The sequence below is a fragment of the Chrysemys picta genome, chromosome 2, assembly GCF_011386835.1.
Source record: "Chrysemys picta bellii isolate R12L10 chromosome 2, ASM1138683v2, whole genome shotgun sequence".
NCBI classification, from domain to species: domain Eukaryota; kingdom Metazoa; phylum Chordata; order Testudines; family Emydidae; genus Chrysemys; species Chrysemys picta.
The window spans coordinates 4,011,613-4,025,225 of record NC_088792.1 but is presented as its reverse complement, the minus strand read 5'-3'; the positions used below and the strand labels follow the sequence as shown (position 1 = coordinate 4,025,225).

Below are 13,613 nucleotides of genomic sequence, written 5' to 3'. Positions count from 1 at the left end.
CCATGGAGCTGCTCTGAGCACAGCTCAAGGATTGTGACCAGAGCATGACTGAACCAGCTGCTACCAGAGATAATGGTGGAGCAGGCCTCTCCGGCCGGGACCATCTACTCACACTCCATCCATAGTCCCAGTGGAGGTGGATGGTCCTCATCAAGTGACCAGCACTGAAATATTTAATGCTAATGATGTTTAAATTGTCATCATTCGGGTTCAGACTCAACACCTCCTTGAGATGAATGGGGCACTGTACTCCTTGCTTTTGGGCCTAGTTCTATATAATAGAGGCCATGAATTGCAACCCAAAAAGATGTCAAGTATCTGCATCTGAAGAAGTGAGTTTTTTTACCATGAAAGCTTATGCCCAAATAAATCTGTTAGTCTTTAAGGTGCCATCAGACCCCTTGTTGTTTTTGTTAACCCAGAAAGAGGCTCCACTCCAAGAAAAATCAAAATAGCCCTGTAATAGGGACGCATCTGGCTTTTACAGCTCCCTACAGGCAGCTGTGTGGTCCTACTACACCCTGCCCCAAGAGAAGAACAGCGAAGGTGGGTCATCCAGGCCTGCCTAGGGAGGCCTCAGGGAAGCAGCCAATCAGAGCCCAGCAGGCTCAGATAAAAGGATCTGCAGGGGCTTAGCAATCAGTTCCTGGTTGGGACCAGATGGGCGGGGCCAGGTGCTGCTCTCCAGCTGCCGAAGCTCAAGGGACTGCCAGAGTGAGGTTCTGGCTGCATTTGCTGAAGCTGGAGAGAGAGGCCCCGAGAACTTTTAACCCTGAGGAAAGGGGGGCTGATAAGAAGGCCACAGGAAAAGGCCCAGGGAAAGAGCAGCAGCGCACTGCAGTTGGGCAGCATGGGGTTGCTGCTTGTAGCGTCCCTGAGGTGGAACCTGGAGCAGGGGGCGGCCTGGCTTCCCCCTCCGGCAAAGTGGGGTAAACCTGGAGAAGAGGACAAGGTCTGTTTGGAAGCCTGAGCGAAGGGCTGAATTTAAAGGGCCCAGAGCTGGGGCTGAAGACTCTGGGGAGGGCAGACAGTTCTCTTGGGACTTTGGAAGGAGTTTAGTTTGACTCTGTGAGCCGGCCGGAGGGCTGAGCCCCTGAAGACCCACCCAGCCTGGTCGACAACCTACAGGGGAGTGGCAGGAGTGGGGAAAGGACTGCGGTACCACACCCACCCACCAGCAGGCACTCGAGAGGGGAGTGGCCCCCGTTACAAGCACATTCAGCGGGGGGATGGTGGAAGTTGATCCTAGTGATAAGAGCTGCTCTGACTCAACCCACTCTCCTTGTAACTAACTAGCTGCCTGTAGCCGGACGGGCTCTCCACTGCCCTGCAGACTCTGCTCCCGGTACCTGAGGCAGAGTGCAAGTTAACCACTGAGCATGGAAAGGAAGTTAAGACCCACTTCTACATCCATTGGACACTCAAGGGCAGCTTTCCAGGGGATCAGGCTCTCTCTGGGCAGAACTTAAGTACATTTTCAATACAGCTAGAGCAGGGATGGCCAGCAACTCTGGAAGGAGGAAAACATTGGTACAAGTGGATTAAATAAACACATTCTACCTCGGGTCCGCATTGGAAATTCATGGGATTTTTGACAGACCACCCCATTGCGGGTTGAGGCCGCAGTTAATTTTGTAATAAGTCCTTTGCTTTGCTGCACCAGGGTCATTACAGAGTCACACCCACAGGAATGCTGCTGTAGTGAACACTTCTTTCCCTGCCTCCAGTGAAATGGTGGGAGGGAAACGTCTCACTGCTGTTTCACTTCTTCCTGTGGAGTTGGGTTCGAAAACACGCTGTCTACAGTGGGCTTTTTAAAGAGTTTATTTAAACTCACTCCTTCAAGTGGGCTTAGAATCCAGCTGCGTATATTTAAACACGCCTCTGTAACCTTCATGCTAGGGTCTGTACGCTCCTACAGTCACATAACCTTCCTGGTCTTTGTTCCCCCCTCCTGCTGTTAGATTAGCCATTTGGGGTCAGGACTCAGTATCCACAATGTCTTGCACCTGCTCCTTTATTATTTACTGTCATACGTGGATTCAAAATGCATCAACTCTTCTTTGTAATAAAGTAACAAGCACTTGAGATGGGGCTGGGGGAAGAGGACAGCTTGCATTTGCCTGTCCATCTTCAGCACCACCCCCCTTCATGACTTCGGTAGGTTTGGGAGCACCAAGAGGGTGGTTCCTGCCAAGATCCCTTTGGCTGTAAGCCCTGCTTTCCTTCCAGCATTTGCCTCAGTGGCCTGGGTTCATACGTAGGAATCGCCACCTCTTGGGCTCTCATTATTTCTGACAGTTACACAAAACGCAGTTTAAACAAATTATCTAGTAAATCGAACACGTTTAATTTCTAACCGATGAATGCAATAAAGTCACACATTATCCAAAGTCACGTACAAGCCCTCCTTCATTCTGAATGTAACGACACAGGCCAGCAGCCAGACACAGCCCTCTCACAACAGACCGCATCGAAAGAGAGTTAGTTTGTTGTTGCAGCATCGCTAGTGTTTGCTTGTCTACAATTTGTACAAGTGGCCACTGCTTGGGATGGTCACTGAAGAACCACAACTCTACACAAATCCTCCATTCCCCTTTCTAGAAGAGACACGTTCCGCCACAGCTGTCAGCCACGAGCAGGAATGCAAACACTGCATTTAACAGTGAGCAGCTCACCCGTTCAAACCCCTGCACTCGCTTGATGCTGACAGCACCATAACGAGGGAGCTCCTGATCATCCCCATGGAGGCACAGCCCAAGGCCAGACAGGCAGAGCCAGGATTAGAACGCGTGACTTCCAATCCAATGCTCACCCCAAAGAGCCTATTTTTAGTGGGTGGAATAGGGCTGGCTCCAGCCCCAAAGGCTATGCATGAGTAGTCCTGTCCTGGCTCTAGAAGACATGCAAGTGGGCAACAGCTCACTTACCCTCCATTCTCTCCATAGAGAGAATTTACAGAACCCCACAAGGGAATAGTGATAAACACAAGTTGCATACAGATCCTAGCTAGAAGAGAATGGACATGTGCAAACCTGAAACCATGGGGGCCATACACAAACTGTACGTATAAAACAAATCCGTGACGAGCATTCTCACAAGATAGCAGCTGCAGGATGAGAGAGACCCATGCTATACACGGAGGGGTGGGGGGGGGGGGGGGGAGAGGGAGGAAATCTAGCTATTAAAAGTTTCTAGTCAGTTTCCAGTTTAGCCGAGTCTGCCAGATAGGGCTCAGGTCTCTCTCCATTGGCTCCCATTGAAGTCACATGCTTAACGTTAACCATGCATGTAAGTGCTTGCCAGATCAGGGCGCGGTGAGTGTGTTAACTCCCAGACCTGCTGTACTGGATTTGCTTTGCATGTTAGAAGATAAGCGGCAGGCCGGAACCCATTTCTGCATTAAGGAACCCAGGCTTCAGTCCTTGGAGAAGCCTCCAGGTGAGCTGGCTCCGCTCTATGCGCCCTCTGATGGTCTTTCAGCAACTGTTTATATTGGAAGCTTCTCCCGCATTCGCTGCACTGGTGAGGCCTCCCTCCGGTGTGGATCCGCTGGTGTTTCAGGAGATGTTCCTTCCGGATGAAGCTCTTCCCACAGTCACTGCACTGATGGGGCCGCTCCCCAGTGTGAACGCGCAGGTGCTGGAGGAGATGGTACTTCTGGCTGTAGCTTTTGTCGCACTTGGTGCATTTGTAAGGCCTCTCCCCCGTGTGGACCCTCCGGTGGCGGGTGAGTTCCGACTGGCACTTGAAGCTCTTCCCGCAGTCACTGCATTCGTAGGGCTTCTCTTTGCCGTGGTTTCTTTGGTGCTTTAAGCCGCTCTCCACGAGCCAGACGCTTTGCCCGCATGTGGCGCGCTGGTGACGTCCGTCGGCATGACTCTGCTGGGGGCTCAGGAGGTCCTGCTTCCCCGAGACGCTCTTCCCGCACGGGACGCACCGCTGCGGTCCTTCGTCCAGGTGGACACGCTGGTGATTCCGCAGGCGGTACTTCTCAGCATAGCTTTTGCCGCACTTGTTGCACTGATGCGGCCGTTGCCCCGCGTGGATCAGCTGGTGCCGGAGAAGGCCTGAGTGATAGCTATAGTTCTTGCCGCACTGAGTGCAGGGGTAGGGCTTCTCGCTGCCGTGGCTCGTCTGGTGCCTTAAGAAGCTCACCTTGAGGCGGAAGCTCTTCCCGCACTGGGCGCAGCTGTAGGGCTTTTCGCCGGTGTGGATCCTGTAGTGGCTGGTCAGCTTGGATTTCTCACTGAAGCCTTTCCCGCACTCCGTGCATTTGTAGGGCCACTCCCCCGTGTGGATGCGCTGATGCGAGACAAGCACGAACTTTTGACTGAAGCTCTTCCCGCAGGCGGCGCACTGGAAGGGCCGCTCCCCGGTGTGCAGCCGCTGGTGGTTCTGGAGGTGCTCCTTGCGGCTGTAGCTTTTGTTGCACTGGTCGCATTTATACGGCCGCTCTCCCCTGTGGATCATCTGGTGCCGCACGAGCGCCGAGTGGCACTTGAAGCTCTTCTGGCATTCGTTACACGGATAGGGCCGCTCCTTGGTGTGGCATCTCTGGTGCTTCATAAAGCTGATCTTGAGCCTAAAGCTCTTCCCACAGTCAGCACACACGTAGGGCCTCTCACCCGTGTGGAGTCTCTCGTGCGACAGGAGCATGTCCTTTCGAGTGAAGTTCCTCCCACATTGGGCACATGCATAGGGGGCTAGTCCTGCATTGCCCCGGAGATGGGCAGCAGCAGTTTTGAGTTCTCTTTCATGTGGAGTAAGTTCCCCCAGGTTGTTACCTGGAGAGCGGATTGAAGTGCAAGGACTCTCAACGGCCGCTTCCTGTTCAGCACCCTGGAAAGCTCTCTCCTCTGCTCGTCCTGGCAACGGCCCAGGGAGCTCTAGGTTGCTAGGGCCTTCTTCAGGATGTCGCTCCTCTGTTTTGATTGTGAGCTCAACATCTGCTGGTACAAAAGAGAGAATCAAGACCTTCATTTCATCTGGCTCAGAGGAAGGAAGTCTCCAATACATAATGCAGAAAGGGTTGGCAGCAGTGTTAGTCTATAAGGGAAAAGGTGGATGAAGTGACACCTTTTACTAGAGCAAAAACCACAGTGTATAACACAAAGCTTTATGGACAAAACGTTTCCTCTCTGGGGCTTGTCATCTGGTACCTGTGCAGTCCCTCCTACAGCACCTCTCCTCCCCTACCTCTTTCCTGTCTGACAGACACTCCTGCTGGTTTCCTCACCTCTTCCCCCCACCCCCACATGCAACAGGATGTCAGAGCACCCAGAATGCTTTGCAGCAGACTGGCCTTGCTGCTGGGGCGTAGTGAGAGACACACACAGGAAATGCAGGTCAGCACTGCAGTGGGAAAATCAGAGCTTTCAAAGTTGGGGTGAGGAATGGGATTTATCTAGAATATTCTAGTCAATTGCCAGGGGAACACACTTTCGGGTTTGGAAATCTACACAATCAATGGCTTTAATCAGCTTGAGTTTGGGATGGCTACACCACTCGGGAGTCACCCAGGTCACCCCAAACAAGGGCCAGGTAAGCCTTTAGACAGGACCGCGCCACCATGCATGCTGCATATGCCACATGTTACCGAAATAACTAACCAATGCTTTTTGCTGGGATTCCTTTTGTATCCCTCTGCCTTTAAAGCTAGTCTCCCTTCGCTACCATGATTCTAAATCTTTCAGATGAAGATGGAATCATCAAAATTTCTAACAGGGACCTAAAATAGCTTTTCTATGTTTATTCTCAGGACATTTCAGGGCCAGAAGCAAGTGCCGTGCATCTCCCCTTTCAAGTGAAATAAGCTTCCCATTTCTAGTCCTGCAGAGTTGTAATATTTATTGGAAGCGAAGCCAGTCCCTTCTGAATCGGTGACTATCTAAGCCTTGGGCAGATGAGCAGGCTTTGATCTGAAGCAGCTCAGAGGTCTGGAACGCTGCAAGTTTCAGGTGAGATAGATAAGAGGGCAGAGGGCAGGCGTGGTGAAAAATAAATGAAGTATGTCACAAGGTTCTGTAATTCATCACATGCACACAATGAATTTGTATGAGGACAAGAATGACTGGGCAGGTTGCAGGACCAAAACCTGAACCACCATCTACATTGCATCAAAGCAGCATAACATCAGACTGTTAAGAAGGCGCACCTGTCCTAACAGGACCCATCGCCACCAGATAAAGAAACAGGTCTTAGAATCTTTAAAGAAAACTTTGTTTGACAACATTTTGTCTGGCAAGGAATCGCTTATCAATAGTTGTGATTGTGAAATTTCTATTTCCATTGTTTTGCCTTTATGGTCCCCACTTCTCTATTGTTTATCTGTATGGTCTGTGTCTGGTTCTTTGATTGTTTTGGTCTGTTTTGCAAGATTTAAATCAACTAAGGTGGTGGGGTCTGATTGGGTAAAGAATTGTTTCGTAATGGGCTGTGATTGGTGAATACTGTATGGTATGACTTTTCTTTAAAAATGATTGGTTAAGGTAAACTTGAGTCCTGCTTAGCTCTAACTATATAAATCGGGGTCCAAAAGGAAGTTTTTTGGAACCTAACTTCAGGACACAGCCCAAGCTCAGAGTTCTTTCATTGGTAAAAGGCCCTGCAAACCTGCAGAAGAGTACGCCCTGAGCCCTAGGAACTGGGGAAGGGTAGTTGCCTAAATTAAAACGGTTAGGCCTTGAGCCCAAGGAAGGGTAATGATAGGTGCCCTAGAGTGTGCAGGTAACAGGAGGGTAGCTAATGTGATGCCAATTTTTTAAAAAGGCTCCAGAGGCGATCCTGGCAATTACACACTGGTAAGCCTAATTTCAGTGCCAGGCAAACTGGTTGAAACTACAGTAAAGAACAGAATTTTCAGACACTACGATGAACACAATGTGTGGCAGAAGAGTCAACACAGCCTTTGTAAAGAGAATTCATGCCTCACCAATTTTCTAGAGTTCTTTGAGAGGGTCAACAAACATGTGGACAAGGGGGATCCAGTGTACTTGGACTTTCAGAAAGCTTTTGACAGGGTCCCTCACCAACGCTCTTAAGCAAATTAAAGAGTCATGGGATAAGAGGGAAGGTCCTCTCATGGCTCAGTAACTGGTTAAAAGACAGGAAATGAAGGGTACAAATAAACAGTCAGTTTTCACAGTGAAGAGAGGTAATTAGAGTCCCCCAAGGATCTGTAGTGGGCCAGTGCTGTCCAACATATTCATAAATTGTTTGGAAAAAAGGATAAACAGTGAGGTGGCTAAGATTGCAGAGGATACAAAACTTCTCAAGATAGTTAAGTCCAAAGCAGTATGTGAAGAGTTACAAAAGAATCTCACAACACTGGGTGACCGGGCAACAAAATGGCAGATTAAATTCAATGTTGATAAATGCAAAGTAATGCACATTGGAAAACATAACTACAACATACCCAATGACTACAATAGACCCAACTACACATACAAAATTATGGGATCTAAATTAGCTGTTACCCCTCAAGAAAGATCTGGGAGTCATCATGGTTAGTTCTCTGAACACATCTGCTCACTGTGCAGCGGCAGTCAAAAAAGCGAACAGACGGTTAGGAACCATTAGGAAAGGGATAGAAAATAAGACAGAAAATATCATAATGCCTCTATATAAATCCATGGTACGTCCACATCTTGAATACTGAGTGCAGATCTGGTCACCCCATCTCAAACAAGGTATTGGAATTGGAAAGTACAGGGAAGGGCAACAAAAATTATTAGGGGTATGGATCAACTACCCGATGAGAAGAGATTTAAAAAACAGACTGTTCAGCTTAGAAAAGAGGTGGCTAAAGGGGCATATGATAGAGGTCTATAAAATCATGACTGGTGTGGAGAAAGTGAATAAGGAAGTGTTATTTACTCCTTCTCATAACACAAGAATTAGGTCACCCGATCAAATAGCCAGCAGGTTTAAAATAAACACAAGGCAGTACTTCCTCACACAACGCACGCTCAACCTGTGGAACTTGTTTCCAGGGGAGGTTGTGAAGGCCAAAAGTATAACTGGGTTAAAAAATAATTAGATAAGTTGATGAAGGATAGGTCCATCAATGGCTGTTAGCCAAGATGGTCAGGGACACAACGTCATGCTCTGGGTGTCCCTAAACCTCCAACTGTTAGATGCTGGGACTGGACGACAGGGAATAGAGCACTCAAACTGCCCCGTTTTGTTCACTTCCTCCGAAGCATCTGACAGTGGCCACTCTCAGAAGACAGGATACCAGGCTAGATGTATCCAGCATGGCTATTCTTATGCACCGACAAAGGCTACTTACAAAGTTAAGACAGATGTACAAAAAAGATAGAATTATAGGAGCTCAGGAAGGTTTGATTGGATTTCCAGCTCTGTCTACTGTCATTTCTCAGTCGTTTAAATCTATTGCTCACCCATTCTAAGATCTGCAGGGATCTCTCTCTCCTCCGAGTCCTGCTGATCCTTGATACATAGCTCCTCCTCCTGTTTAATCCAGGATGAAATCTCATGTGTAGGAACCGGAGAGTCTGTTCAGGGGAAAGAAGGAAATTGCTTTTCAAACCCTTTGCTAAGCATTCTGTGGATGTTGGGAAAACACAATCTCTACCCAAAACCATTTCTTTCCTGAATAAATGTAAACAGGGTAATGAGGATTCAGCGAAAACTGACAGAGGATCAGTGGGCAGAAAGTCAGAAAGGGGAGTTGTTAGATTTAGAACCTATTGGGGTGGGTGGAGAAATCTGGGGTCAGAATTGTCTTGAGGATAAGGAACCTTGAGGATGAGAAATCCAAAGAGCCTGCCAGGCTCTTGGAGTATTAACCATGTCCTACCCATGCTGGGCTCCATGGGGATTTCTGTCTCCTCCGGCTCATCTTCAACACATGGCTCCTCTCCTCGTTCAATCCGGGACAGCATGCTGGGTTTGGAAATCGCAGAGTCTGTTCATAGAGAAGAAGAATAGGGCTTTTTGGTCTTTAATGACATAAAACTTGATGTGATTTTAAACCCCCTTTTGTCACTGAAGGGACCTGCTCCTATGAACCAAGTTGCAAAAGTGTTAATGAAGAGCATGAAGAAACTAGAGATCGCTGGTGACAGGTAAGCTGGGCTCCCAGCAGTAGATTTAAGGCTCATCAGATGGAGAGGAACACAACGCATTGTACACCAGCGAGGCTCTGACCCTTGATCAATAACTGAGCTAGAGCCAACCCAGCCCTTGCCACATCACAAAGCTTGTAATAAGCAAGTGAGAACTGATCCTTACCCAGGGAGATCAGAGTCTCAAAGTTCCCCTTCATCACGTTCTCGCAAAGCTCCTTCTGCCATTTGGCTGCACTCTCCCATCCCTGCTCAGAGAAATACAGAGACGCATCAAACGACACTGGGACTGACATCACAAGCGCTGCATGCTTTCCCCTGTGGTAGAGAAAGGCTCCAGCACCGGGATACTACACGGATAAAATTAGCAGTGTAGACGGAGAAGGCACTGCTTGGGTGTGTGGAGAGCCGTGTAGGATACATACCCTAAGGTTCTGGTGTGGTTTTACTCATCTAAACCATGCCTCACTGTCCACACTGCTATTTATACCCAAGCTAGTGTGCCGTGCAGTGTATGAACTCTGCACACCGCCATGAGGTGTGTGCAGTGTAGACACACCCTAGATGTCCACAAAGAAGCAATCAAGTAGTTTCAGTTAGTTCCCTTGTTGGCGGATACACCTAAACAGGCCAAAACTCAAATGTGCACAGAGGCAGAACTCTCTTCAGCCATAGAGGTTAAAGGCCAATGTCTCTGCTGGTGGAATTCCACTGATTTTAATATAGCTACATCAGCAGAGAGTTTGGTCCTAAAATAACATTGAGAGAACATGAGAAAAGACAACGCAGATGGGAGAAAACCTCACCTGCCGGAGGTCAGCGCTGTGAATGAAATGTAGCTACATAGGGACCCCTCCTACCTCATGTCTTGGAAGATGATCCAACAACCCAGTAATTTGAATGAGAAGAGGCAGGAGATGATATCAGAGTCTTTTTGAGAGTTACATCAATGCTGACTGGGGGAATGGCACCAGAATTAAAGGGACAGGCAATATTATCCCCCCCAAGATTTTATTCCTGGTACAAAAGTATCTATCAAGGAGATCCAAATCAGCAGTGCCTTAAAGAACCTACCAGCCACAAGACACAAACACCCCTTTGATATCTGACAATCAGCTTTACCTCGGCTCTTCTGCACCAGCTGGGATATCGTTACCTTGGGGACTTCTCCCTTAGTGCCTGGGGGGAGTCTCAGGATCCAGAAGTTCCTGTTCTTCAGCAGGTTCTCCATGTTCTCCAGCCTCCTCTGCAGCAGCCCGTACTCCTGGATCAGAGTTCCCAGCGCGGCCCATTTACTCTCCAGCTGGTTCCCAAACTCCACCATTGTTTTCTCACAGCCGACTAGTTTCTTCTCAGCCGTCCCCATTCTCCCGTCCAGATTCAGCAACTGTGCAGCCTGAGAATCCACCTTCCTCTCTACGGCTTGAACTTCAGCCACCACAGTCAAAGAAATCTCGGCTCTTTGCAGCTGGGTTTCTCTCAGGGAAGTTTCTTCAGGGACAGCAGGGGGCTGCAAAGGCATTGGCCACCATGACTCTGCGTCCCATTCTGGAGCCTGTTTGAAAGGACGGAAATGGAAAGACATCTAGCGAGGTAAACAATACACGAACTGCCACTCAGCACTGTGTTTCTTTATTCTAAAAGAGTCACTCTCCAGATGTATCAAAGTCTGTTGATATTTTCATCATCAGCTGTGTTTTTAAACTCTGACAATTTAACCTACATCAGCCTGAAATTTGACACACGTGAAAACCTGAACTCCGCCTGCAATACAATTTCAAACTGTTCAGATGTTTCCTGAAAAGACCCCAAATTGGTCTCATCAGCAGGTTCACATATTTTTTGACCTTTTTATTGGTCAATAACTTCATTTTTGAATAACAAAACAGACTTTGTAGATAGTCAATACTCTGCCTGCATTGGGGACTTTTCCCTATTTCAAAACACTAAAGCTTTTGGTTTGAAAACCAGGACTGTTAGCTTTTACTCCTAAGTTTCTGCTTAGAGCATGATAGGAAAACATCTCCAACATGGTCTTCTGCCTGAGTGACCCCTCGGCCCAAAACGGAAGGAGAACAAGGATGGGTTTCTGGTTAAAGCACTGGACAGGGACTCAGGAGATGTGTGGCCTATTTCCATCTCTGCCACAGTCTCCTTGTGTGAAACTGAACAAGTCACATTCCTCCCTAGATCAGATCTCCACTGTCAAATGGGGGATGAGAAGAGTCCCGTTCACCTGTCCTGATTTCAGTTGGAGACCCTAGCAGAGGTTGTAATGCACATCCTAGTGCCATATGAATGAACGGGAGAATTATTTTTTTACTATTATTTAACAATCACCTTAAGCTGCCAAAATCAGTATCATTAGACAGCTCAGGGCATCTCCCCTGATTCGAAGGGAGGGAGGCTTAGTATTTCATGGGTGAAATGCATGTTTCTCTACCGTTTTACACCAACATGCGTTGGGCTGGCCCAGGGACCGCAGTACCTGCTCCCCCAATGCGGAGAAGAGTCTGGGCCTAACATTTGGTCCCCCAGGCTAGCAGAGCGTGCTGTACTGCAGGGAAGAGAGGCCTTCACAACCCTCAAGCAGCCCCTTTGTGCCAGCAGCCATTGCTCTGAAGGGAGCTGCACTCGGATCTTGACTGAAGGGAGAGTCATGATGACCTGGGACTTGAGAAAGGCAGGTCAATCCGGAAGGATGATTGGGACGGGGAGGAGAAAGAAAACTACTAGAGAACCCAGCCTCTACCGCCAGAGTCCTTGTCAGAAACATTTCCTCCCTCCACCATCAGCCATCTTCAGGAACAGAACTGGAATTTAGATCTCACACTTTCCCAGCTCTAACAGCCAGGATGTTACACGCAAACTCTCCCCTCACCACATACCTGGCCAGTTTTAGAACCCTAAAGCCAAAATACTTTGCTAGGTCTAGAAGTTGCGGGACAGAGAACATAGAAGATGGGTCTATTGTCCTTCTTGACCCAGATGGGACAAATGAGATAAAAGCCAATCTCTGCCCAGGGGGAGCGCGAAAGGGGTCAGAGACGAGGTAACTTTGGAACCTCCACCCTCCTCTTCCCCACTCGGCTTCTTATGCCTGGCATCAGGGCCAGCCCCACAGTTGGCCCTGCCCTGACATCCTGCCCTCCTCGGACTCCAACGCCCCGCGCTGGCTGGGGAAACTGCAGCGGGCAAAGCGAGCCCCATGGGGCGTGCACAGAGGGCAGGTGAAACGGGCCTTGCCCCAGGCCTCAGCCCCTCGGATTCCCAGCGGACTTTAGCTGCGGGTCCATGGCAAAGCAGCCAGTGCCCCGGGGAGCGCGGTGCCAGCGGCCCCGGACACCAGCCGGCTCCGACAGGGGCCGCTATGGCTTGTCCAGGGGGCGCAGCGACCGCCCCCCACCCCGGGGCTCCGCCCGGCCGGGCAGCCCCGCGCTCCCCGCGGCCCGGCTCCCGGGGCCCAGGCCGGGCGGGGAGAAGCTCCCGGGGCCCGAGGCTCCCCCGCCCGCCGGGCCCTTACCTGGGCAGCGGCCCGCTCGGCCATGGCCCCCCCGGGCGGGGCTTCTCCAGCGGGCCCGGCCCGGCCCGGCCGAGCTCCGCTCCCGCTCCGGGCTGGGCAGAGTCCCGGCGCCGCCTCGCCTCGCCTCGCCTCGCCTCGCCACGGGCCGGCCCCGCTGCCGGGCGGAGCAGAGCGAGCGCCGCCGGGGGGAGCCGCGGCCTGGCTGCCGGGGCCCGGGAGCGGCGGGGCGGGGCCGCGCACCCAGCATCAGCCCGCGCTTCCCGCGGGATTTGAACCCGGGGCCGCCCCGCGGAGCCGGCAGGTGTTTGCACGAGCTCTCGTGGGCAGGGAGCAGCGCCCGGCCGGGGTCTCCCCAGGGACCGTGCGATTAACCCAGCCCAGGAGCGCCCCTCCCCCCGGCCTTCCCGACCCGCAGCCAGTTTTGCATCGGCCCAGTTCCACACCCACGAGACCCGCTCCTGGGGGGCCCAGGCCCACCCCGCTCCTGCCTGGGGCAGCCTCTCGGCCGCCAGCCCTTACCGATGACCTGCTCCCATGCGGGGTCCCTCCCGCTGCAGGGAACATGGGCCTGTCCTTATGCTTAGCTACTGCGGAAATTAAAGGGGGATCTGCACAACCCCTGCACCAGGCTCCAGCTGATAGACCCTCCCCCCCCCCCCCCTACTGCCTCTTCTAAGGCATAAAAATAAAACAGCAATTCCCCCCCCCCTCCCCCCTTCCCTGCAGCATTGCTGTTGGGACCTGCAGGGGTTGAAGCCCTGGCTCCAAACTACTGGGGAACTGTTTTGTAGAAGTGAAGTTTCACAAGGCCCCTGTGTGGAGACGGGGTGGGAAGGGGAAGGAGGAGTATTTTTGTGTGAGCTTACCCCTGTGCACACCTGTCGCACCACCACACCTCTCCCTATGCACACCACACCAGCCACAGCCTGTTCGGACTGGCCAGCCCAGTGAAGTGCCCGCTTACAGCCCCTTTCCTCCCATATAACGATGGCCAGCAT

The 13,613-nt window shown here is 50.9% G+C and overlaps 1 protein-coding gene across 5 annotated transcripts; it reads right to left on the bottom strand.

Annotated features, from left to right (window-relative positions):
• Positions 1–2,329: 2,329 nt before the first annotated feature.
• LOC135981873 (zinc finger protein ZFP2-like) lies at positions 2,330–13,613 on the bottom strand. Of its 5 annotated transcripts, none has more exons than XM_065586521.1 (6): positions 13,482–13,613; positions 10,249–10,647; positions 9,259–9,340; positions 8,825–8,932; positions 8,406–8,519; positions 2,330–4,952 (listed from the first exon to the last, which is right to left on the bottom strand). In XM_065586521.1, exons 1-6 carry the CDS (start codon positions 13,611–13,613, stop codon positions 3,403–3,405), a joined length of 2,385 nt encoding a protein of 794 aa, XP_065442593.1. In that variant the 3' UTR covers positions 2,330–3,402. The 5 variants fall into 5 exon arrangements, with proteins under 5 accessions (XP_065442593.1, XP_065442594.1, XP_065442595.1 ...); XM_065586522.1 differs by having other exon boundaries at positions 2,330–4,949; XM_065586523.1 differs by lacking the exon at positions 13,482–13,613 and adding an exon at positions 13,135–13,234.